The sequence below is a fragment of the Chelon labrosus genome (genome assembly GCF_963514085.1).
Source record: "Chelon labrosus genome assembly, chromosome: 16".
NCBI classification, from domain to species: domain Eukaryota; kingdom Metazoa; phylum Chordata; class Actinopteri; order Mugiliformes; family Mugilidae; genus Chelon; species Chelon labrosus.
Genome location: NC_140349.1, coordinates 25,668,829 through 25,694,162, shown reverse-complemented (window position 1 = coordinate 25,694,162; position 25,334 = coordinate 25,668,829). Strand labels below are relative to the sequence as shown.

The 25,334-nt window shown below is 43.8% G+C and overlaps 1 protein-coding gene across 2 annotated transcripts; it reads right to left on the bottom strand.

The window, feature by feature from the left end:
* Positions 1 to 8,269: 8,269 nt before the first annotated feature.
* Positions 8,270 to 24,228, bottom strand: LOC311501929 (SNF-related serine/threonine-protein kinase-like). 2 transcript variants are annotated; one of them, XM_084563997.1, is made up of 9 exons: positions 23,846 to 24,228; positions 23,267 to 23,349; positions 20,395 to 20,757; positions 19,790 to 20,008; positions 18,203 to 18,449; positions 14,207 to 14,348; positions 12,736 to 12,948; positions 12,309 to 12,443; positions 8,270 to 11,091 (listed from the first exon to the last, which is right to left on the bottom strand). In XM_084563997.1, exons 3-9 carry the CDS (start codon positions 20,515 to 20,517, stop codon positions 9,783 to 9,785), a joined length of 2,388 nt encoding a protein of 795 aa, XP_084420123.1. In that variant the 5' UTR covers positions 20,518 to 20,757; positions 23,267 to 23,349; positions 23,846 to 24,228; the 3' UTR covers positions 8,270 to 9,782. The 2 variants fall into 2 exon arrangements, with proteins under 2 accessions (XP_084420123.1, XP_084420122.1); XM_084563996.1 differs by lacking the exon at positions 23,267 to 23,349.
* Positions 24,229 to 25,334: the final 1,106 nt, after the last annotated feature.

The window sequence follows — 25,334 nt, the reverse complement described above, 5'->3', positions numbered from 1 at the left end:
TTTGGTGTCCTGTTTAATTTTCTTGTCCTTGTGTTGTAATAAGAGGTTGCTTTTAATATGACTTCTTACAAAGTGTTGGGCAACTCTAAAAAAAAAAAGGGGGGGGGGGGGGGGGACTCTAGGGGATCTGTTGTTTAGGGTAGAGGTCTGTAGGAAAAGTACACAGGGTGTTTATTTTCTGACCTCTCACCCACTCTGAGAGATATGAGGGAGAAGTAAGCAGAGCAAAGGGCTGCTGTGTTTTTCAGGAATCTTCCTGTCCTTTCCAGACAGGCTCTGACTGAAAGTGGCCAGTAGATGGCAGCACAGTAACGGCACGCGCTCTGCACCTCTCCGTTTTGCAGCAGGGTAATCTCACACAAAGCGTCCCTCACATGCATATTGAGTTGAGTGACCTACTCAGGAGACCTGGACAGAGATGCTGTAAGAGCAGTCCGACGCTCGGCTCGCTGCTAAGTCACAACTGCAGTGACAGAATCAGGTCAGAGATGTGTGTTGGACTAAAAATAGGCCTGTTTGAAGAGGCTTTGCCATGTCTTGAACACCTTACAGAGAAACATTGTGTAAAAATAGATTAACCAAGAAAATCTTTTAATTGGAAATTTGTTGCTGAATTTTTAGCTCTATGATGATGTAACACCAAACTGGGGCAAATAAAGCTTTGTCTTTTTCATAAATGTCAACATCGAAGTTTTGTCAGTGGTCTGTGTTGCAATGGCAAACCCAGTTTCTTGTGTGACCGTCACTTTTGCTTCAGTTTAAAGGTACCCGATGGGGTTTTGGGCCAACAATTCTTCCAGTATGGAGTAATGTTAATTATACATGAGGGTGATGACATTAGGGCTTTTGCCTCCTGGTCGACAGATGGCTTCTTTTGTCTGACCGATTGTTGGTGTCATTTTCATAAGGTGAAAAGGCTTTGCAGGATTCATTTGTTATTTTTGGCTATGAGAGGGACAGACTACAACTTCACTCACGCACCACTGAATGGAGTCTGATAGCTTTCACTCAACTCCAGACTAATGGCCAACAACTTAAAGAAGTCAGCTCTTGGTCTGTTCTTATCATTTTAGTATAGAAGTGTAGAGTGCACTGAGATCAGGTTAGTTAATTTAGAGATAATGTGCTCATTTATCCACAGTGACCAGTCATTTGGTTGAAGAGTAGCTATGAGTTCAGTTTCATTAGTTCTGATTTCTTTGGTTGTCTGCAGCCCTAGAATAGATACACAGGAGGAAGTTGATTTCACACCGTGCTCAAGGTTTTGCGTAAAACAACGAAGACAAAGTACAAGCCAGCAAGTGTTGATGTAAACACTGCACGTGCTTTTCTGATTTAGGAAGCTCAGAGCACTGTCGCTTTTACCAGCTCTAACCCCCCGTTACCTCTGCCCATCTTTGTCATTTCTGAGACATCAACACGGCCCGCCCAAGCTGTCTCCAGGCAACAGGGTAGCCACGACGACTGTGTCTTTTGGATTGCCGACCTCCAGGAAGTGATGCTGTGGCTGGATGGGGTAATTATGGGTTGTTTGTTTTCTTGAAGACGTTGGCTGGCTGTTTGTTGAGGCAGCAGGGGGCATTCATTGGGAGCTCCATGTGCACGGCCTCTTGGGGTGGAAGACGTGTGCACACAGTGTGCCCTGGCCTCTGTCCATAATACTCACTTAATAAGCCTGCAGGCTTATTCGTCGTGTGTGTGTCTCTCTCTCTCACTCTCTCTCTGTCTTTCTGTCACCCACTCGGTCACATGGGCTCGAAATCATTTCATTACGAAAAGGGAAACAAGTGAGAAAAGTGACAGGAGCTCTCATACTGTGTTTGGATATAATTGAAAGCCTAAAGGTCTGAAATAACTGCACATAAAAGGTGTGTGCTTAAAGAAACACACTGTTTCACACTGCTGGCATCGCATCAGCTCTTATTGCATCTTTAATCAGCACAACCACATGCAGGCTTGTGCAGCCAAAGCATTAGGAGCTCAAATTTAAAAGGACCTCTTCCTTTTACAGCACTGAAGTGATATTTCTGACTCATCGTTCTGGCTAATTTGAGGCCCTAACCCACAGATTAAACCGGAATGAACTCTTTTTCTATGCTTAAACACATGTTTTGTGGATGAAGATGGAGTCAGTATGTTCAGAAGGCTGTCCTGTAGCACCAGTCATTTTCAAACATCCGCCAGGCTAAAGGTATCCATCATCATCAAGTTTATTTTTCATGTGACAATCAACCAAGTTAATGAGATGCAAGCATTGTGCACAGGCAGCTCCTCTCCCCTCGTGTCTAATCTCAACAAATATAGTTTGCCTATGAGTGACTGATGATATTTACAGTCCAGAGATCTATTTTTACCCACAAAGGTAGGAGCCAGACTGACATTTACGCAATAAAAGGATTCAATGAAGTCTGTGCAGTCATTGTTAAATGAAATGAGTATCAGTCTTTCTGCTCGTCTATCTAGGAAGCACTATTAGATCTGAAGGGCAAATTGCGTTTCCTAAAATTCCAAAACGTTCTCAGTCTTTACGCAACCAGAGCACATCACAGCAACTTGCAGCTCTCAAATTACACCGAGCGCGTCAGAGTCTAATGATCACAGCATGTAAATTTTGACTGAGTGCATCAGGAAATCCAGGGCCTGAGTTTGCCAGCTGTTTGGTTATTCTCTACATATGCACCACAGGAAAAGCTGTTGATGTGATGACTTCTCTTCATCTGAAAATGGAATCATGAAAAGGATCCCAAGAGGCATTGAGACTTTTACGCGAAGATGTGTGGGAAGGCGTTTCAGCAGTGACATCAGTGGGACTGATACTGACATGAGGCGCTGCTGATTCATAAAATCTTGTAAAGCTGGTAATTTCTCTCGCTTCGCTGGAACTATTGATCCTGCAGAACTAAATCTGACCTCTGAGCTACTTCCTGTCACCAGTTAAATTGCCATACTTGCCCCGGCTGTTTGTTTACAGAGAATTTAAAGTAAAGCCAGGCCTTCCTCATCCACATCCACTCATCTGTAGACACCCCATGGTTATTATCATTTTAAATATCAAACGTCAAATTTAGGGGTTGATCATTCATGACTTCATATTAAAGCTGTAAACACATGCTGCCATAGTGCAGTGGTTCCCAAACTTTTTCTGTCAAGTCTGATGATATAGGAACATTGTGAGCCCTTGTTATATTTTCTTACCTGTACCTTTTTTTGTGCCGTTGTTGTGCCGGCCGTGCCGCCTGTTACAGCTGTGACAGACTTGCCATCTGATTTGCACTTTATACCAGTCACAAATCTGTCCATCTCGGTACATGGCTTCCTTCTCATCTTTTATCTTTTTCTCTGTCTGTGTCGCTCTGCATCGTTGTCGCTCTCTTTGTGTCTATAGTGCCTATCTTTACAACTTCATTGCAAATGTATTCGTTCTAATTTTATTTCATATTGTTTTACAGGTGTGTGCGTATGTGTGTGGGTTGCTGCTTTAAAAGTGAACAATGAATGTTTATCATCAGCCGTCATCTGGCAGGTTCTTCTGCCAGCATGAGGTAAAAGACCACAGGCTAGAGCTGCTAATTATTTCAGAAACAAAGGGCTTTCCTCTAGGTTGTAAAGCTTGGGTCTTCTAATTCCCATTCCCATATTTAAGATCATTAAAGGCAGCTCTCAGAACCAGCAGGATGTGGCCCGAAAGAACGTCCGCCATCCCCACTGATGTCCTTGCAAACAGGAATACACACGCTTGGTTGGCACCGTATATGCCTCCATGGTCTCCAGTTTCCTTTAGCTGGTGAATTTGATTTGGTCCATGTCTGTGTTTTCAGCAAGTAAGAAGTAGGTGCTGCTTTGTGATTTCCTGTTTGGCAGCAGTGCTGCGGCTGCCTGTTTTAGCTGTGATGTTAAATATTCTGCAGCTGTGTCCTATCTTCTTCACAGTGCAGATTATTTTCCACATACATTTGCCCCCATGACATTTTCTCCTATTCTCTGTCATATAATTTGCGTTTCACAGGTTGTTTTATTGTTAAACTGCCGTGGCCTCTGGTATCTTCTTTGTAATGACTCTGGTAAATGTTCTTTTGCAGTGCTGTTCCCCTCCTGTTTGCCTTTTCCCATGCTGTCATTGCTAATGAAATTAAATGACTTTAATTGAATCACCCTCTCTCTCTCTCTCTCTCTTCTTGCAGTCCTTGATTTCACTTTGTGTGACACGAGCAATCACAATTTTTCTGGAAAAGCCTACAGTGAAACACACGCTCACCATCACTGCGTACGTACTATGTCAGATAAAAAAAGCTCCATCAGATGGCCACACAGCTTCTGTGTACTGGGAGATCAGCTGCATGTTTGTGTGGCGCTAGTTCGGCGTAGTCACAAAGAAATTAAGTTTCAAAACAACAGCAGTGTCTCGGCAGACCGTCTATTTAGTCCTAGAGGTGTCCTTCTGGCTCCCAGATACTGTGGGCTGTGTCTTGTGTGCGCGCGTGTGCATCGGGGGACTTTGTTGCTTGCACCAGTTTTTATCAGCGGCTCCACTGACAGCCTGGTGGCAGGCGTTCAGCCTCAACATTCGGCTCCACTGACAGTCAGATTAAATGTTCCGCTGACAGATACATCCTTCACTCTGCAGCTGAAACCACACAGAGGCAAGTGCTTTACAAATACAGGGCCATAAATTCAACTATCACATTGCTTAGTAATCAGGTTCAGTGGTACTGATGACTGACTGGCTGTATGTTGTCAACAGATCATATTTCACTTAACTGTTGTGTTCCATTGTTTGAATAAATAGCTCTGCTGCTCTGAGGGTAAACATCAACTGCAATGCAGAAATCTGCAAAGTACTCATTACTGTATATACTGTACTTAAAATGGGCTAATACATCATCATTTGGATATAACATCGAATAAGAGTTGTAAAATGTAGCAGCCATAACATTCAAGTTTTTAGAATGATCTGTCTAACATACATTAGGTGTGTCAGCTTGTTTTTATGCCCCTCAGCAACCAAAAATAAGTACAATTTAAGTATTTGGAGGTACTTGCTTCTTGATTTTACAGCGCTAACAACTGATATGCAGCAATTCATTTTTAGGCCAATTTTAAGTTGATATTGCTAATCTATTAGCTTTAGGTTTATTATTTTCTGTACATATCCTGCACTTACTGAGAAATGCTAGCAAACATCTAAGATAGAGTTCTGATCTGATGATTCAGTATTAACAGTTGCTCAGGTTTTGGTCTCCACCACCTCCTGTGGGAAATATGCAGCTCTTTGGGCGCTGCATGGTCCACTATGCTCACAAGGCAGAAACCGTGCGCGTGGCGGCTGTTTAGTGTTAGGTAGGTAGATTAAAACTTTGCTGTGACAGCAATGAGAGCAACACAATGTGAAATTCTATTCATGATGTTCATCATTAGCAGCAAACCCATTTGTATTGTTCTCCGTTTTCAGCTGATAAATTGTCACAGTGTAAATAGACTGTTTTGTATCAACATCAGTCAGAGAGTTAACCTACCAGACTGCTACTGATAAAGCACAGTGACCTGCCAGAAGCAGATAATGTGTCTGAGTCGTGGTTGTATGTTTAAAGATTCCCTGAGAACCTGTTTTGAGCTTCCTGTTTTATTTTGTAAAGTTCTTCCTTGGTGTCCTGTGTTCTCCCCTTTTTGATTGTTTCGTTGGTTTCTCCTTGTGTCTCCACCCTCATCAGTTTCACATGTGTCTCATCACCTCTCTGCCCAGTTGTGTGTCTATATAGCCCTGCCTTTCCCTTTGTTCTCTGTTGTCTGTAATCCTCCCATATTGTGTGGAACTTCTGTTCTGTTATCCTTCTCTGTATTATTTATTTATTATATTTAAGATTCCACGTGTACGCTTTAGTCAGATATGTGTATCTATGACAGATGTATGTTTATCTTGCTGTTCTCTTCTCTCTTTGCTGTTCTCTTCTCTCTTTCTTCTGTCTGTACCTGTCTGGCCTTAGGCAGATGGGTTCCTCCATATGAGCTGGGTTCTGCTCGAGGTTTCTTCCTGTTAAAAGGGAGTTTTTCCTTGCCACCATCACCTTCAGGCTTGCTCTGGGGGTTTCAGGCCGGGTTCTGTAAAGCGTCTTGAGACGATTTGTATTGTTATTGACGCTATATAAATAAAAAATTGAATTGAACTGAATTGAATTGCATGTTTCTTCTGTCCTTCTGTTTTCCAGTTCTTACCTGTTCTTTTGTATTTTTGGATTACACTGCTCCATGTGCGGTGCATTCAGTTACCTGCTTGTTTGTTAGTTTTCATTAAAGCCAGTTTGTTTCTAACTTCTGCCTCATCTCCTGGAGTCCTGTGTTCGGGTCCGACCTCACCACCTAAACCGTGACAGTCTGCTGCTGATGGTGCCAGTGTGCCAGGCTGATCCCTCGTCTACGTACACACAGCATCTTCTGCAAACACCACAACCACTAATTCAAAGCCTTTCCACATAAAACAAGCGCTACATGTTCTAGATATTATGTTATATATAGAAACCATTCGTAACAGTAAGGGTCGCACAGAAAGAGGCTGACAGAGATTAGGCAGCAGTGATGTGTCGGTCTCGCAGCTGTGGGAAGATTGTGGGCAGACAATTCCAGCACGTGCCTCAGAGTGCACGTGACATCCTCTTTCTGACAAACCATCCTCTGAGATCCCTTTCACCATTTGAAACCCACATCACAACTATGTCACCTGTGTGTGTGTGTGTGTTATCCAGAATGTCTTCCTGCTTGTTTGTGTGAGGATTTGCACTTGCCGTCATTCATGAGTGTGTGTGTGTGACTGTGGGTCACACAGGTTCACGCGTCGACCCGAGAGCTCATCTGGTCTGATCTGATTTCCTCCCAGCTGGCTGATGTGGAACAGTAGCCCAGATGTTGCAGAGATTACAACTCCCTGCAGTGTCTGGGGGTGGGAAGCGTCGAGACCATTCAGGAATAGAAACAGAAAGGGTGAATCACACAGGTCCAATCTGCTCAATCAAGTCTCTTCCGTAGAAATGATCTCTATCTATTTTTCTGTTTATAGATACCATGGATGGGGGAAAAAAGAAAAAGAAATCACGTTGTCGTCAAAAAGTATATCACTTTGATCCTAATGGAACCTTTACAGACATTAAAATTGTAAATAAAAAGATCAACAAAATCATAACTTTTGTACCTTTATTTTAATAAAAATTAAACCTATGCATTGCCGCTTAAAACCAACACATTTCATAGATAAAAGATACAAATTTTAAACTTTGAATAACTCACCTCCAAATGTGTACACTTTTTTATAACTGGGTATGTGTCTGCGCTCTGAAACAAATTCTCATTCAGTTTATGTGAAAAAGTGCACGCCTGTCTTCACACAAAGGGACTCTGTTCAAATAAAGCTCAGCTGTTCTTGAAGGATTTGACATTTTCTTAGTTGCCTTCTGCCACAAGATCCATAGGCCACAGAGTTCACAAAGCAAGTACCACTTACTGTATGTGAGGACTACAAATATTTTTCCAAGGAATTAGAAGCAGCAGGGAAGTCGTTAGCAGTTAGTCCTGTACCGTCATCCCACAGCCGGGTCTGGCATCAGGCAGGTTCAAACCTGCCTTCCAGCTGGGGCTGGAATTAGAACTGTGCAGAGTTAGCATGTTCCTGCATGTGATTTATCCGGGTTCTTCCCACATTCCAAAGACGTGTCTGTAAGCTGGCCGTGGTGTGCATGTGCATGTGAATGTGAATGGTTGGTCCGGGGCGTACACCGCATTTCGCAAAGCCAGCAGAGATAGGCTCCAGCCCCCACCAACTCTCCACAGCAGAGGTCTTCAACAGGGGGTCCGTGACCCAGGTACTGCAGAGGGATCGTTAAAGTTTTGGTTGATTAGACTTTTTTTTCTATATTCCCCTTCGCAATTTTTTCCACAAATTTAAATGTCTTTAAATACACATATACATAAGTAGGGGGTCCCCGCTCCATCTCTCCATCAGTTTGGGGGTCCTTGGGCTGGAAAACGTTAAAGACCCATTAAAGACCCTTGCTGTACAGGGTAAGTGATAATAGATTATGGAGTGCAGCGAAAATACAGCACAGAAGATGAGATAGTAGAGAGAAAACTGATCAGGGAGGCTGTCATGACTCCCACAATAACATTATAGGAACAAGTATCTCTCTATTCTAGTCTCTGTTCTCCATTCTGTTTTAGTTGATCCAAAAGCACTGGTCAGACAATGCATTACATCTTATGTGCCATCTGGCTGCACGATCATCTAATACACAACCCTACAGTTTCTAAACTTATACACAGATGCATAAAAGAAAATGGACAATCAATGCTCGTTCACCAAAAGTCAAGGAACAGACTCCATTCACGTCATTTTATTTTAATAGATCTCTATCATATACATACAGTACAATATGCTCAAGACAGATTTTATGGCACATCCATTTATTGTTGTACATTTTGCAGTCGCTGGTATTGCTGTGAGGTTACAGTAAAGTGACCATTGTAATCTGTTACTTAGGTAGATACGACAGGTGGCTTGACCTCGTGGGTTAGGAATAAGGTTGCTACAGTAAAACACATGCACTGTCAAGTTATATACTCCACTAGGGGCGGGTCACACATCCAGTTACACAGACCAACACTTGAAGGGGCAGCTGTTATGTTCTGTTGAAACCCCTCGGTTATTGTTGTTGTCGTCTTGGAACACGCTACAAGTGGCTACTGTGATCCTGGAAAGCTACGAGATGAACATGGTTTGGGTTCCACCCAGTATTCGATGTTTCTTCCAATTACAGTGAACTGAGCTGAATTTAAAGAGCTGCCTTTGCATGTTTAATTGTCAGTGGAGATTTTAATATTTGTTTTTGTCTCAACCATCAAAGCCTGGCTCTGGGGCCAACCAAAACCCTGAACATCCAGTAGGAATGAAGAATAATGGTGTATAACGATCTAGCACTCAGGTTTCTACTGCAATACAACTTTACTGTTAATACTACAAGTACAGAGTACTGCTAGGTTATTCACATATGTACAAACTCTGCCGTCCAACCGCAGTGACTTGACAAGTGTGTGTGCATTTTCTTTCTGCAGAGCATGTTCAAGATAGAAAAATAAAACAGTGATAGACTACAAAATATCGTGTACCACCATCGTACTTAAGTGCTGCTGTCCATTTTCACCCTGACTTGTCCTCATTCGAATGAAAACACACTCATAACTTAATTCTTTCAGTCTGAATTAAAAAACAAAATAATAAAATGATTGTCTCAAAAAAATAACTTAAAAATTATACGATTAAAAACGCTTCAAAGTACAACAAAAAGACGATATGTAACATGAGGCCAAAACTCATCAGCTTTCCCTTTTATCAGCTTATCAGAGTGAACATTGTGTGCGTACAGTGTATACAGGTGTGTAAAAGCAGGGTTGTGAGCACCTCTTGTATCAGTTATTGTCTCTTATTTAAACACACCTGCAGGTTAAAATGCAGCCTTAGTGTTCCATTAAATCAGCTGAAAGTGCTTCATACTCAGGTGTCGCACCCAGTCTCCTCCGTGGAGACTTTTTGTGTCTCTAAATGTGCAATTTTGGCATTTGGACTTTCTCCCAGTTATCCACCACGTTAAACATAAAAATAAAATAAAAAACAACTCAAAAACTGATGTGAACTCATGAGCCTGTGGCGACATAACTGAAACGAAAACGAGATAAAAAGAGACGTATGACTGTGAGTGGAGGAGTGTGGAGGTGCAGCAGCCGACGGAGCGGCTGTCTGCGCTCTAAATGACCTGGCAGCAGCTGTGTGGGGTGGGGGTGCAGAGAAGACCCTCTTTGGGGCTCCGGTGAATGTTGACAGACAGAGTTTTGTCGCTCAGAGGCATCTGTAGCACGCGGTTCTTCATGTTCCTGTGGTTCTCCCTGGCCAGGTCCAGCTCCCCCAGCCTCAGGGTCGCCGAGCAGGGGCCCTCCAGCAGCGGGTCTGCCAGTGCGTCTCCCGCTGGGGGCTGGTGGTAAAGGTTCCCCCTGGGTGAAGGGCCACCCAAGAGTGAAACCTTATCCAAACTGCCTGTGGAACCACCCATGCACATCCTCCACATGGGCCGGTCTTGGGAGTCCGCTCCGACACCAACACTGCCACCACCACCACCACCACCACCACCACCACCTCCCCCTCCTCCCCCAGTTAGATTGTGGAACTGAGAGCTTAGGCACAGGCTCATCAGCTTTAGGCTTTCTACCAGCCCACTGGCAGCTTTGGCTGTACCCTTACCCTGGCCCGACCCTGAGCCAGGACTGGCACAGTGGGAGGGACTACCCTGTCCTGCTTCCCTTTTCTCTCTATCCTCTTTCCTCCCATCTCTCTCAACCCCGTGTCCACCTACACTTGCTGAATCTGGTTTATAGTGACTTTCTGTATCATCATCACTAGTCTCTGAGCTGGGAGTGAATGAGGCAACCGGTGCCGTAACACCAACAGTTTTAGGTGATGGCAAGAGTGTTAGAGGAGAAGGTATCCTACAGTTCAGATTGAGACTGAGGCTGGGTTTGGGTGGACCGAGCCCATGCAACCCCCTCCTCTCATCCTCTTCTTCATCCTCTTTATCCTCCTCATGGATTTGGTTAAGAATTGGAGCACTCATACGAGATGTCAGACGATTACCGGAAGAAGACGATGAGGAGGCTTTGCAGCGAAGGACCACCTGGGCAGGCAGGGTAGAGGGAGATGGGCATTTGTCTTCTGCCCCCTCTTCTTCCTCATCCTCCTCCACACTGAAAAGACTGGGGCTACGAGGTTTGCAAGGGCCCACTGTGGCCAAAGATCCCAGCCTGAGAGGGTTAGAGTGGGGCTTTCCCAGAGGCCTGAGCCCCCTCTCCTGGTTCTGTCGAGCAGGCTGCTGGTTAGATGCTGGAGTGTGGTTCTCCTGCCGCTGACTGAGGTCCAGCAGAGCTGTTTTGGGCCTAGGGCCTTTGTGGAGACTCTCTGCACTGCGGGCAGGAGACTGGGGCCCCCCAGGGTGGGACATAGCTGGGCCTCCCAACCCATCACTGACATCCTGGTGAACATCCACTCTGGTGGGCCATGATTGCCTGTGAAGGTTTAAACCCAATGTTTAAACAAAATCAAAAAAATTGGGATTTACAGAAGAGTAACAGCGATGTAGTTATCCACGTTATCTAAGCGCTGTGGGGCAGAATTTGTTAACAACACAACTGCTTGGATTGGTTCCAGGACTATCCAGTTGTATGCAGTTTGTCTGGATTTGTTGAAACATGCCCCGTAGTGAAATATCACCGGCATGTTACTACAGTTAACTACTTTTCTGACTCCACCTCTGTGCTCACTCTGTTTGCTTAGTTTGTACAAATACTAGAACGGAAGAATGTGATACGATGTGTGAAGTGGTGTGCTTCACCTTCTGACAGTTTGTTTCTCCCATTTCCAATTTTTACACTCAGTTAACTGGTTGCTGCTTCATATTGAGTCTTCTGTACAAAATGAGACGTCAGTTTTTCCAACTTTTTTAAATTTCTTACAATGCTGAAATATTTCTTTCACTGACAGTAATAGACCCATATTATTTCCTCTATCTGAATATATATAACTTCTGAGATTAATTCCTTCATGCAAAGAATTTACAAGACACTTTGCCTTTCTGTGTTACATAAGCCCATTAACATTAGAGGATATTAACTAAAACAGACATCTCATTGACTACAGAGCAGTAAACAGATAGTAGCATTAGCCGATGAACAGTTACTTGAGGCTAAAGGCTAATGCTAATGAGTGTCAGTGCCAGGCCCAGCATCAGGGTCCCAACTATGTATCCATTTTGAACCTGTGTTTCTCTAGCATTGCATCTAAACACCCATTTAATACAGTTGACTGCAAACCCTGTGCTCATTACGATACCTAAATCAGAAAAAAGAGATGCTGTGAAATCAGACAGACAAGATCCGGTTATGTGTGACAATATCACCTCAGTTACTTTCTATCTTCCAAGTTCAGCTTGTTTTATAAGTATCCCCAAATCCCTCTCTCAGTTGAGAATATACACAGTTAGCCCCTTTCCTTTTGATTTCAATATATGTTTGTTAGCGCATCCCTGACAGTGTTGCTGATCTGCAGCCTCTCTTCTATTCTCAGTCTGTCCTTCATTCCCTGCTGAAACAAGGGCTCTGTCTGTCCATCAGCTGTCTTTTTTATTTATTTATTTTTTGGCGATTGACAGTATGCAACACTGCAGAGGCAGCATTCTGTCTGTCTCAAGAAATATTTGTGCATGTGTGTCATTGTGTTTGTGTACCTGAACTGGGCCTTGCTGGGGCTGGGCGATCGTGTCTGGGTGTGCTGCTCCTTCTCCTGCCTCTCCCTCAGCATCCTCTCGGCCAGCAGGAAGTATGTAGCTGTGATGTGGTTGTACTGGTTTGACTCCAGAGCCCTGAGACGGCGGAGACAAAATCTGTTTTAATTCCAAAACACTTGCACGCACGCGTGCGTATCCACGCATTGATCTGCACCGAACTGTGAGTCAAAAAGAAGTGACGAGATTAAATCTGACATGGCAACAAATCAGGATTGACAGCCAGCTGGTTTCTAATGGCAATTAAACTGTTGATGACACTCAATTAGGCCCTAGTAGCACCAGTGAGCCATGACAAATTTTTGGAGATTACACAGGAAAGAATATCTGCCCGTTTATTTGTGTGAAAGTGAGAGAGAGGGACACATACTCAGTTATGGCGTCTCTGTCTGCGATGCCCCCCAGCACCATGCGTTGGATGATGGAGCCGTGCTCCTCTTCCGACAAACTGCGATGAGACACCAGAGGAGTGGACAGCTTGGTTGCCGGGGAGGGGTCGACACCTTGAAGCCATTGGTGGCCCTCGATCTGCTCTAGGGTCGCTCGTTTCTTAGGGTCTCTCTGCAGCATATTGCCTATAAGACTGGAAGCGAGATTAGCCATTAGTATAATAGACAAACTGAAGAAACATCTGCTCATCACTGTAGGGATATTTAGATATAGGCTGTGGATTTTTATGAGCTTGCAAAGTCATTAACACTGTGTTCTACTAAAGGATAATTCCTGTTTAATCCAACTGACATGCAGTTCTTAATTTTGTAGGGGTAGTTTTAGTGTTGTTTTGTTGAGGCCATCTTTCTTATGTGTCAGAATCAAACTGTATTCACCGAATAGATTTATTTTCCACACTTGGAAACATTTCTAACGTCTTCTTCTTCTTCTACATGGTCTTCTTCTTATTGGTTGTCTTCTTCTTCTAGTTGGTCTTCTTCTTCTTGTACTTGCTGTTATTCTTCTTCTTTCTCTACAATTTTTTAGCAGTTTTTGCGCTAGTGGGCGTAATGCTGCCCTCAGGATAGGATTATTTACAGTAACCATATTTCAGATCTTTGTCTAAATCTCTGCCTCATGCAGAAACTGTCAAACTCTTTTTACAGTCAGATGGTGGTTAACCAGTGGTCTTATGGTCCCATAGCTGCTTCTCAGACTTCACCTCGTTGTCATAGCCCTGCCTCCATAAACGATGGACAAAACTACAAACCTAAGATGCTTTTTTTTTTTCACAATGTCTTATATTTTTGTGCCTTATACCTCCGTTTGTACTGCCTAATTAATCAAAAGCTCTTGCTGAGGTTATAAACGTTTCAAGCAAAACATCTCAAACCCAAAACTCCTGCCTGGGGCTAATTTTTATTATATTTTCGGCAGTCTTGCTCAGAAAGCCTGTCTAACCTCGCCGGCTAAATGATTCACACACATAGGAAGAAGCTGTTTCCACGAGGCCGCATGGGGAGATTTGTGAGAGGGTTCAAATAAACAATACCAGGAAAACGTGCCAATATTTGAAGATCTGTGTGAAAGTTAACATTAAATGAAGTCATGTCCAAGACTAACATGCTCCTTCAAAGCTGCAGCTTTTCCAGCTGTATTCAGCGACATCGCGATGTCAAAAATAGAAGGCAGATTTTACAGGGTGCATTAGATACACTTAACGCAGCACTGCATCTCTGGCGGAGCAGCTGACTGCAGCACTGAGTGAAAGCAGGACAACGGGGAGCAGCAGAAGAGAGGCCGCTCCTCTCTCTTTGCTGTCTTTTTCTTCACACATCTATAAACATGAAATATGCAGCACTTGCAGAGTACTCCGTCCATCTTTGCGGGCATGTGTGCGCGTTACTCACTCTCTGCATGCAGGGGAGATGTGTGGAGGCACCGTGTATTTACAGTCCATGATCATAGTGAGCGTCTCGCTGTCATTAGCCTCCTGAAAGGGGGGCTGACCGCAGACCAGCATGAAAAGGATCACCCCCAGACTCCAGATATCTGCAGACACACAGAGAGAATGCATTCACAAAAAAAGTCGAAAGAGAGTTTGAATTTTTAAGAGAAATGGCCACAGAAATAAAAAAGAGAAAACAGTAATGGATAAAGGCAGCCTATATGTCCTTACTGTTGCAGTGACCTATTTTATTTAAAAAAAAAAACGAAGAAGAACTGCCCCTTCCCCCCACAATTCAAATAAAGCCTGGATTCCATTCGATTAGATCTATTTCCGTAAATACGTCCCAGCTTAGGACACATCTGTCTAACCAAGGATGAGGCGGCTCGGCACTGCTGCCTGGAGCTAGCATCATGCTCCCACACAAACACACAAAGCCCAGGAAAGTGGGTTAACGTGTTCATCCCCCCCCCCCCAAGCTTCACACAAATGCTAATTTTATGGAACAGTTCTCTGGGTCCGATTAGCCGCTTCAGAAGAGCAGCGCCTCGCTCAGGGCTCTCGCTGCCGCCCTGGTCAGCAGGATGGTCCACTGACACACATTCTGCAGACATACACTGAATGTGAGCAGAGAGACAGCAACGCAGAAGCACACAGTCAGTGTCTTAGTCAGTAATTTGACCCATTTTGAGCAAATGTCAGCTGGTTCAGTGTGTGCATTTTCTCTTTTGAAGATGCGGTGAAATAAAAACAAATATGTTCTAACCGTGTCCCCGTGTTAACCTCTCCATAATCTTAACTGACTGCCGGCACGTATCTAGCTGCAGGAAAGTATTCAAGCTAGTGAAAACATTACAAAGAATGTGGCTGAGGTCTCATTTATTCATGTCTCCCTCATGAATGTGGTTGAGGAAGGTATGGGTGCCCTCTTGTACCTAAATCCCACCCACGTATTCCATTTTATCCTGAAATACAGCAAGCAGGCATAACATTATGACCACCTTCCTAATATTGTGTAGGCCTCCAAAACAGTTGTGATTCATCAGAGAATGGACATGGGCCTTCTGGAAAAGGAAACTGGAAATACAATATTAATGCATCACTGATGTTATGCCGCTCCTTCTCTCCTTTTAGCTCTGTTGTAAGACTGTAGCTGCTCTTCAGACGTATATCCGGCCCCTTATCAGCTAAGCGTTCCGCTGTGTTCACCAGCTAGATGCTAAGTTTGCAAAAAATGACTGCCTGCAGCTGGGGGTTGATGGAAGTTCTACACTGAGAGATGCAAAGAAAGATGTGGGGGACATTCATTTGATTCTCTGTTATAGTAAAACTACTGATTAGTGCAGCTTTAAAGCACCAATCTTTGAGCTCTTTTTTTTTCTATAATTTATCTTGAATTTGTTCAGGCTGCATGGTTCTAACTTACTTCCGAGTTATAATGCCGCTTGTTCTGCTGTGGCACCCAAGAATACGAGATGTATGTACTTCCAAACATCAAAAACAAAACAGAACCAAAAGATTTCCTGGGCTTTCCAAAGACGAAACAGCAGATGTACCGATTATTACCTGAACAAAGCTTGTGCTCTTATAACCTCAGTTTGGGATTTTAAAGCTTTACTCTGCAGAAAACTGAAGACCGTGTGGATTTATCGGCCTCAGCCCCCCTGCTGATTTGTCTTCACATCACTTCACTTTGCCAGGATACGCAGGAGATTTCAATCTGGTAAAGTAAATGTGCCAGTTTACAGTGGGAGGCGGGTATTTATTGCTCCGAGGCTGTGAAGGAGTGTTTCAGACCGCTGATGGAGGGAGCAAATGCTGCTGCTGCAGTCCCCACCACCATCTTACCCCTAGCCAACGTATCCTAGCAACCGCAACCCTGCTCCCTCATCACTTGCGTCAGTGGTCCGCCAAACTTCCTTCCTCGATAACTTTATTTATAAACCAGATGGCTGACACGTCTCTGGATAACACAGCTCACGTCACTATACATTAGCATCAATTGCCCTGACGACGTCGGTCACTCGGTGGTGACAGATGAGAGTGTAAACATCTCTTTTTAACACCACTGTTTTCCTCAGATAACCAATAACCGCTCCCTTGTGTCTCGACACTGTTAACCCTGAGACTGAGTGGGACAAGCTCAGCATCCTGTCCTGCCCATCGATGAGACCAGATCCTTTTTTCTTCTTCATTTGTGCATGTTCATTATGCACAGACGTACTCTGAATTATGCATGGTCTTTGTAACTGCTATTAGGTAAGTTATTATTTTTAAGCGCAGCTTGTGCCTCTGGAAGAGGAAGCAAAGAAATCTATATTTAACTTTTGATTTACTAAAGGATTAAAAGGAGGGAGCCCACACACAGAAGAACTTCAAAACTTGTCACGCCATCACCGTCTGCTCTGAAAAATGAAAATCTTTTTCACAGAACTAAAAAAAAAAATACTTTTGTTTGTCTTTAAAAGGCCTTTCATTTCAGTCAATGGAATTTCAATTGTAAATGACAGATCGCCAATCAGTAAACACGCAGCAGTTGTTTCAGTGCTTTCATAAGTGGTCCTGATTAGACACGACTAGCTGACTGAACGTTGTTGATTGACAGAACATTTGTAGTGGCTATTTAGATTAATTGTTGTTATTTTTAAAAGCAAAATTCAGAAACCGACCAGTTCTCAAATGTGAATATCTGCTAGTTATAACACTCCTCTGAGAAAACTAATTACACATCTGATATGAGTTTAAAGGATGACTAATCAAGAAAATAAACAACAAATGAATGGCTAATGAAAATACTTGTCAACTCCAGCTCTAGTCTTGATACAAATGTCAGAGAAGAACAATGAAGAAGTCAAATCTGTCTGCCAGGAAAAGAACACGGCGATTGGGTGGATAATCCCCGCAATCAAAACACCATCATCTCAGCTGAGTGAACAATAGCGAGCAGGCCGTATGAACACTGCAGAGGACAGACCACACACACAGACAGACACACACACACACACACTGGAAATGTCCACAAATGAGTGTGAACACAGGCCTCTAAGGGAAAGCTGACATCACATATTCAACTACTCACACAATCACACAAAAACAGACATGCAGTCAAATATTATTATTCCACTCTCAAAATACGGGAGCTGCTCGGCACAAAAGCGAGCGACAGGGAGCAGAGGCAGACAGAAGAAAATAGCCACTCCACATCCACTCAGTCAGAAAAATAGAAAATGCTTCTCTCTTGCTCCTGCTTTTTTCTCCCCTGTTTTTTGCTCTGATGCAGTGGCCTCTGGGTAGACAGAAAGTCTGCTGGCACCCTTTCTCGCTCTGTCAGTTTTCTTCTTTTTTCCTTTTTCACCTACGCATTTCTTTTGTTTAATTTCTTTTCCATTATGGTTTAATATAATATCCGAGCTGCCGCTCAGCAAGAATTGAGATCCGCTATGATGGTGACAGTGATGGTGGGGCAGCTTCAGGTGTACGTGCACGCCGATCACAGAAGAAGAGAGGGCTGAGAAGCCTGAGGAAACCAATTTCAGTCGGATCTGAGATTTAGGACCGCAGTGCTGTGGATCATTTAATCTCAAAGCTGTCTGCTACATATTCTGAACTCTGAACTCTCTCCGTCTATCAGCTGGCTGATAATGCTGCCAACGTGCCACCTTGTCTGCAGGGTCCATCCAAAGCACTGTAGGTCATATAATATAGTGGATAGTAAATGCAGAGCTATCACACCAACTCATATGGGCTAAGATATGAAAGCATCAGTTAACTAGGCCAATATGCTGAGGACAACTTGTAACACGTTCTGCTGCTAGGAACACAGTGAGAGACTGAGACCTGTGTCCTGTTTTCTTGTAAAGGTAAAAACATTCATAACCACCTAACTTTGGTTGATCAGTATAGAAATCTCCCCACTGTGTCACCCAGAGCTCCCTCAGTGTCGGCTCTTCAAACGTACCCACAGCAGGAGCATCATACTCGTCCCCCAGCAGTATCTCAGGAGCCGAGTAGGCCAGCGAGCCGCAGGAGGTGTTGAGCGTTGTCCCGGGCTGAAACCGGTTGCTAAAGCCGAAGTCGGTGAGCTTGACGACACCCTGCTTCTCGAAGAACACCACGTTTTCTGGTTTCAGGTCCCTGTGCACCACATGCAGCTGGTGACAGTAGGAGATGGCATGGACGATCTGGGCAAAGTAACACTTGGCCACCTGGGAAGAGAGACAGAAATGGTAGTAAGTCATAATACTGTATTACAGTATTCCAGGCTTCCACTGTCTAAAGTCATATCAATATAAAATGTGTAAATTTTGTATTGAGGACTTGTTTCTATTTTCCTCAAAAGAAGACTTTGTTGGTCTTCTGATTGGTCTGCTGAACACCAACCAGAGGGCTCCTAACCTTAACTTCCCGTGTTACTGTTGCTAGGCTAGGCAAACAATAGCAATGTGGGGATTATTTCCATAGAAAACATTGATTTTTTCTTAGTACTGAAACATAATTTCTTCAAAAACGTCTAAAACCTACACTTCAAGTGTGGGTACAGCGGAGAACACCACATAAAAACCTGATAACTGGTGGAAAGACTAGTAATTCTTCCAAATTGCCAATGTTAGCACAGTTGCTAACGTTAGCTGTCTCGCCTCCATGTTTCCCTTATTACATATTTAATGCTGTTGGTTATTTTATGGGATTTGGACACACGCACTGATATTGTTTGTCTAGCCAGTTATAACCAGTTAACCACTGGTTTCTCAGGGAAACCAGTTAAACCTCTGATAAGCAATAAGTAATGAGAGGTTTAAATACAGATCGATAGCTTTCAGACAATTACTTTAGCTTAGCGGCTGTTTCAGTCTTTGTGCTAAGCTTATCGTTGTTTACCACAGCAGCTCAACAGATAACTGACAGAACAACACTCATCTAACCATGCACGAAAAAAGCATACAACATCAAATTTTATATTTTTTTGAATTCACAAATACCACACATTTTCTAGTGTTGACATAACTTCTTACGAATGCTTCACTGTACACCAGTAAATAGGCATAGAAGTTCAATAAAAATCATACCTAAGACCACTGCATAGAGTTTAGGAATTTCCTTTTACCCTCCTTAACTTGTACTCTTACACCTTTCAGTGTCGCACAGTTGCCTCCTGGAGCCTGGAATTGATTAACTGCAGTGATTCTGTATGCGCCATGCATTGGTGAGCTCCTAACTACCTTTGAACTGTCCTTCATTGCATTTCCACACAAGGGCTCCGTCTTCACCAGAAATAAACCAAAGAAATACATCCAAATTCTGTTCCCTAGAGAGTTATTCTCATCCTGCCCCAGGAGAATTAGTATTAATATAATATTGATCCCCTTTCTCTTGTCTTATCTGCAGGCAGGCAAGTCCAAGGTCAGGTACAGCTATAAAACAGTAACCCTAAATGGTAGACATGTCCTAAGTAAAGGACATTTCTGCAGGTTATCTGCACATTTGAAAGACTGATGCAAGGGCCATGCAACCTAATTACCGCTCTGCTGCCCACAGCCCCGCTCACCTCTTCGCTGAGGCCTCCATCGTGTTTCATGATGCAGTCGTACATGTCTCCTCCGTCGCCCAGCTCCAGGATGAGGTAGAGCTTGGTGGCCGTGTCGATGACCTCGTAGAGGCGCACCACATTGGGATGCTGAACCATCTTCATGCATCGCACCTCCTGGAATAGGTGACCACGTGCCACTGGGTCCAGCTTAGTCTTATCTATCACCTTTACCGCAACCTGGGACAGAGACAAAATCAGATAAATATAACTGATAATATACCTCTTTCAGCTTTTGCTTCCTGTTGAGGTTGTTGCCACATCCTAACCGCTGAGCCGTAGCGCACGCAGCAAAGCTATTTTGATGTCTATCGTACGAAAAATAATTCATGTTTAGTCTTGTCAACTTGGAAACGCCTCTAGAAAGAACATTAGGACCATCATGTGATGTTATTCACTTTCATTCACAAAAGCCAAGATCAACACAAAATGTTGGCAAATCAGTCTGCTCAGAGGTTGGAGGCATTACACAAATCTTTGATCCTAATGAACTCTCCTTGGTATGTCTGTTTCGGAGGGCGAGGCCTTTAACAGCGTGTTGAACTTGCAAGTACAGACAAGCATACCTTTTCCCCGGTGAATACATGCCGGGCCAGTTTGACCACAGCAAAGTGTCCACGACCCAGCGTCTTGTCCAGGTCGTACAGCCCAGCAATCTTCCCATCGTGATGACGTTTGAGCCCTGCCATGGCTGCCAGCGGACGTGGAGGGGGGAGCTGCCTTCTGTTGCCTGTCAGCTGTCAGTGTTCCATCTCCTCGTGAATAAGTTGAAGTTAGATGAGGCTATTTTAGACTGCCCGTGGATCTCTGTGAGGTAGCTTTAGGGAACCGAAGCTAAGATCCCCCGCTGGATATGACAGTTATTGAGAGAGATCTTGTTCTGCTGTTGTGACGGCGCTCCGCTCAATGCAGGTCCATTTTGTTGTGATCTGAAGGTGAGAACGACAAAACAAGAGACGCAAGGAATCAAAACTCACCCGTTCATACTGATTATGCAACAATCCAATTAGTCAGTACAGTAATCTGTACAGTGCTTTTGAAGAATAGCTGCTAAATCCTGAGTCAAGAGCCTACATTCTACTGCCATGACTGTCTTTTTCTGGCGCTAGCTGCGGGAGTGCACGTGGCCCGCTACTGTCCACAAACAGAGGGACTGCTGATGAGTCCTTGAGCAAGACAATGCGCCCCAAGTTGCTCCCAAGTTGCTGCTGTGTGAATGTGTGAACTAATGGGTAGATGTGTCAAAGCAGCGGTACCAACAGGCAGACCATTTAGTGGAGTGGAGGAAGCCACAGTTAGAGTTCCAACTCAGTGAGTAAAACCAACATGTGAAATATTTCTTTAGCGATTCATTCTGATTCATTTGCTTTTACAACAACAACAATCACACAAAAGCATGTGCAACCAGAGTAGATGATGTATTAGGTTATATTTAATAGACATAGACATATTTAATGGACATAGATGGCAACTCATACACTTTAGATATTTCAGTCTGGATCAAAGTAAACTGACTAAAGTTAACTCTGGTAAAGCCTTGCCACTGGGTTGACCTAAAGAAAGACCGCTGGACTGATTCTAAGCAATTGTTTGACAATTATATCAGCAATAACTGTAAAAGTCAAAGTTTTGAGAAAGTTTCCAATATTAAATTGCCGATAAATAGAAAAGACAACAAAGCAAACGACGACACAAACTGTGCACTTTAAACTTTGGGGACCGCATTCAGGCAATGTAAACATTTCTCACTTTATTTCATAGACTGAACGTGGTTCTGGTTAGTGTTGATGTTGACTGTTATTACTATTAGGCCTTCGAATAAACATTAGTGTTTTTTTTAAACTAACTCAAGATGAGCTCTTAAAATACTTTGTTGAAAGACCAGCTGTCAATTTAACATAATATAAAAGCCTCACATTTTAAAATCTGAAACCAGCAAGTAAGCAATTTTCTGGACTGAGTTACTTAATTGGGTATTAGAACGCTTATTTTCTCTCTAACTAAACATTGTCAAATTACCATGAGCACTAACACATTTATTGCATCTGATTCAGTTCCGCTGTTTGTTCTCTGCAACATTTTCCTCATCATTTGCTTCTCAAAGCAAACAAAACTCTACCATTCTAAACTAATTCATCCCAAATGATCCGCCACGCTTATGTCTGACCCGTGGCTCTGTTCACCAGAGGCTACTGTCGTCATGCATGTGTTGCTACACAGCCTCGATTACGAAACAATGCCTGCAGGGGAGGCATGACATTCCACTTCCATGAATGTACCTGCGTGCCAGGAATATTGCAACGGCAGAAATCGCACAATGTACAAGCGGAGAACATTCCTGGGAGGAGATCCTCACCAAGGTGTGTCCTACTCACCTGAACTGACAAAGACAACACTGAACTGAATGACTGTTGCTAGGGAGCACACCTATCAACATAAATTCTACACACAGTGAGGAGAACAAATAAAAGCGTATCTAAACCGCAACCAGTCTGCAATTGCTCAGGCAAAACTGTGAAAGCCTAAAAATCTTTTTTGGAGGTTTTATGTGATCCTCAGATGGAGGACTGTACCTGTGAGAACGGAGTGAGTCATTTTTCTTACAATAGGTGGCTGACACCTCTATCTGTCGCTGCTTTGTCTCCCTCACAGAGACACACACACACACACACACACACACACACACACACACACACACACACACACACACAGACAGAATATCAACTGTGCTGAACTCGTCGCCTCTTTGACACCGACTACATGTAGGTGTTGATGTTTCAAGAAACTGAAGACCTGGAAGCGACACACACACACACACAGCTCTGGTGCGCTAGTCAGATGACAGGGCGGGTAAGGCGAGATCAGCGAGTGCTGTAAATGTGGCTATGAGGTGATGAGCTGGCCTCGGTCAAACCCGGGTATTAGCATGAACTCATCCGTGAATGGCTGATCCGGTAATTTAACTCTCTTGTTACAGAGTGTGTCTAATCACTTAATCAGTTTAAAAGCAGGTGATACCGCTTAAGAAAACAGGTGAAATACGGTTCACCATTCCAATTACAAATCCAGCCATCCTTGCAGTCCCTCGGAACATGTCAACATACAGTGTAGCTGTGTGCCAGCCGTGCATGCTTCCAGGTTGGTTGTGTAACCGTAGGGACGTAGCAACAGCGTGCACAGAAGTACACAAACACACACACACACACACACACGGGGTCAAGGACCTGTTCTAATAGCCGCTCCGCTCTCAAAGCCTGCGAGATAAGAATACAAACTGAGAGGAGGTTATCACATCTACAGTTAAATGTAGAATTAGCTTCCTGGTGCTTTACTATATCAGTGTTTCAAAGAAGAACCACTTTGACTCACTGCAGATGGGAAGATATGTAATACTTCGTGGACTTGTTAGGTCCTGCAAGCCCCCTTTCCTCCACCCACCTGTGAAAATCCCCATGAGATTTTGCTTTCATTTTCATTGCAGGGTCGTGGTTATATTGCAGGGTGCTGCATGTGGTAGCCCCCTATGGAAGTAATAAGGACATTAAAGTGACTGAATGCACACATGTGAAGCACATAATATAATAACTTCCACTATCTTGTCTCTGTGTTATTGTAGGAGTAAAATAAAGTAAGATCAAGAAGTGGGTGCAAACACACTGGAGCCCAGGTCTGCAGAGCATCATCTGGATTATTTCATGTATTGTCATATGAGACTGTCTGTTCTCAAACTGCTAAATGACCATCCTACACTGTATCAATTGCCCATATGGGACACCCCTCCAACCCCCCCACCCCTCCCTCTACTGTCAACATGCCTGCTGGCTGCATCCACAACAACATGACAGCGCGGAGAGGACTAGCCCGCGCCACCAGCACACGCATGAAACCTGTGCCGACGCGGGCAGCATGCTAAGGAGATGCCCGAAGCACGAAAGGGTCTACCGCAATCCACCGGAGCCGAGCCAAACTTGACACACATTACTACCCGGGGCCCACACCGTCAGCAGTCCTACTCACCGCACAGGAATCTCATCTCGAGCAGCGCCGGGCGTCTTGGCTGTCCCCTTTAAGCCCGGGGAGCTGGTGCGGGTCTTGACGAAGATGTAATCCGCCGCCGTCCAGCTAAAAACGCTCGGTGCCGACTGACAGCAAAACCGGCCACAGATTACGGCAGCGAGTCCCTATGTGTTCATCTGTCACACTGTCAACTCAACCTCGCTCTTTCGCTCTCGCGCGTTCAGGTGCGTCAAGTGCGCGTGAGTGGGAGGATGTTGAAGGAGGTGTCACTTTCAAAATAAAAGCGTAGAAGGGTTAGCGGGTAACGACTGGTTGTCCTGATCTGTACCACAATAAACCACACAAAACGTTTGCGTTTTCACCTACTTTCTATTCACTAATGCCACAAAATAATGACTTGCTAAATAAGTTAATGCAATAATATCTCCCATGGTTATCAATTAAGTCTTATCTAATCTTATCATATAACTCTCTTAAAAAAAGGTTATTTTTGCATTCATGTGAAGATAAATGTATAGATAAAAGTATGTACAGGCGGATAAAGCTCACTGTAAACCTGGCAGAATACCAACACCCACCCGCAACTGGATTCTGGACTTCTTCACTGACGGACCGCGGGTTGTGAAGATGTGGAAGAAGGTCTCTGCTGAGCTCACAGTTAGCACAGGAACCCCACAGGGCTGCTGCCTCAGTCCCAAACTCTTTACACTATACACACATGACTGTACATCCACACAGGACAATACCGCAATGATAATATACGTTGATGACATGACTAACCTTGGCCTCATCAGAGGGGGAGATGAGTCATCGTGCAAGGACCCGGCGCACAACATGAGGCCCCCGCGGGTGAGTGAGCATCAGCGCCCACGGAGCCCGCTTCCACAGGAGCTTCTTCCCAGCCACTGTCAGAATAGTGGCACAGGGTATTAAGGAGATGAGGAGCTACCCCATATCACAGCTCACCTTAAAACACAGCTACAATAAACGATGTGTAATACTTTTTCATATCCCATATCTCATCCTAACAATGTGCAATATGGGCAACACTGAACTGTTAACACTGCACCACCGCACTGAGTTGACCCCAAGACCAAGTATGATACTGATCTTGTACCTATATTAGGCACATTTTGTCTATATTACACATATTGTATGTATTATTCTGTGTCTATAAGTGCACTTATTTTTATACTTTTTTAAAATGTTTTTTGTATTTAACTGTATTTGTGACCTGCGATAGACTGGCAACCTGGATGAACCCTGCCTCTTGGCCAGTGACAGCTGGGCGGTTACAGAAAATGAATGAATAATTATATTTGTTTTATTTATCTATGCCTGTTTTGTATGACTGTTTTTTTAATTATTTCTTTTAGATTTTGTATGCTTGACTCAGGGAAACGCACAAGAATTCCAGTGTTCCTGTACAAATGGCAGCTCTATTCTATTCTATTCTATTCTATTCTATTCTATTCTACACAGACATCAT

Bases quoted from the DNA above. Each gene is read 5' to 3' on its own strand.
- LOC311501929 (XM_084563997.1), bottom strand. From the start codon at position 20,517: ATGGCAGGGCTCAAACGTCATCACGATGGGAAGATTGCTGGGCTGTAC. The intron at 12,949-14,206 runs GTGAGTAACGCG...TCTCGCTTCCAG, and splicing joins ATCTCCCCTGCATGCAGAGA to TCTTATAGGCAATATGCTGC. The intron at 11,092-12,308 runs GTACACAAACAC...AAACCTTCACAG, and splicing joins CCCAGCAAGGCCCAGTTCAG to GCAATCATGGCCCACCAGAG.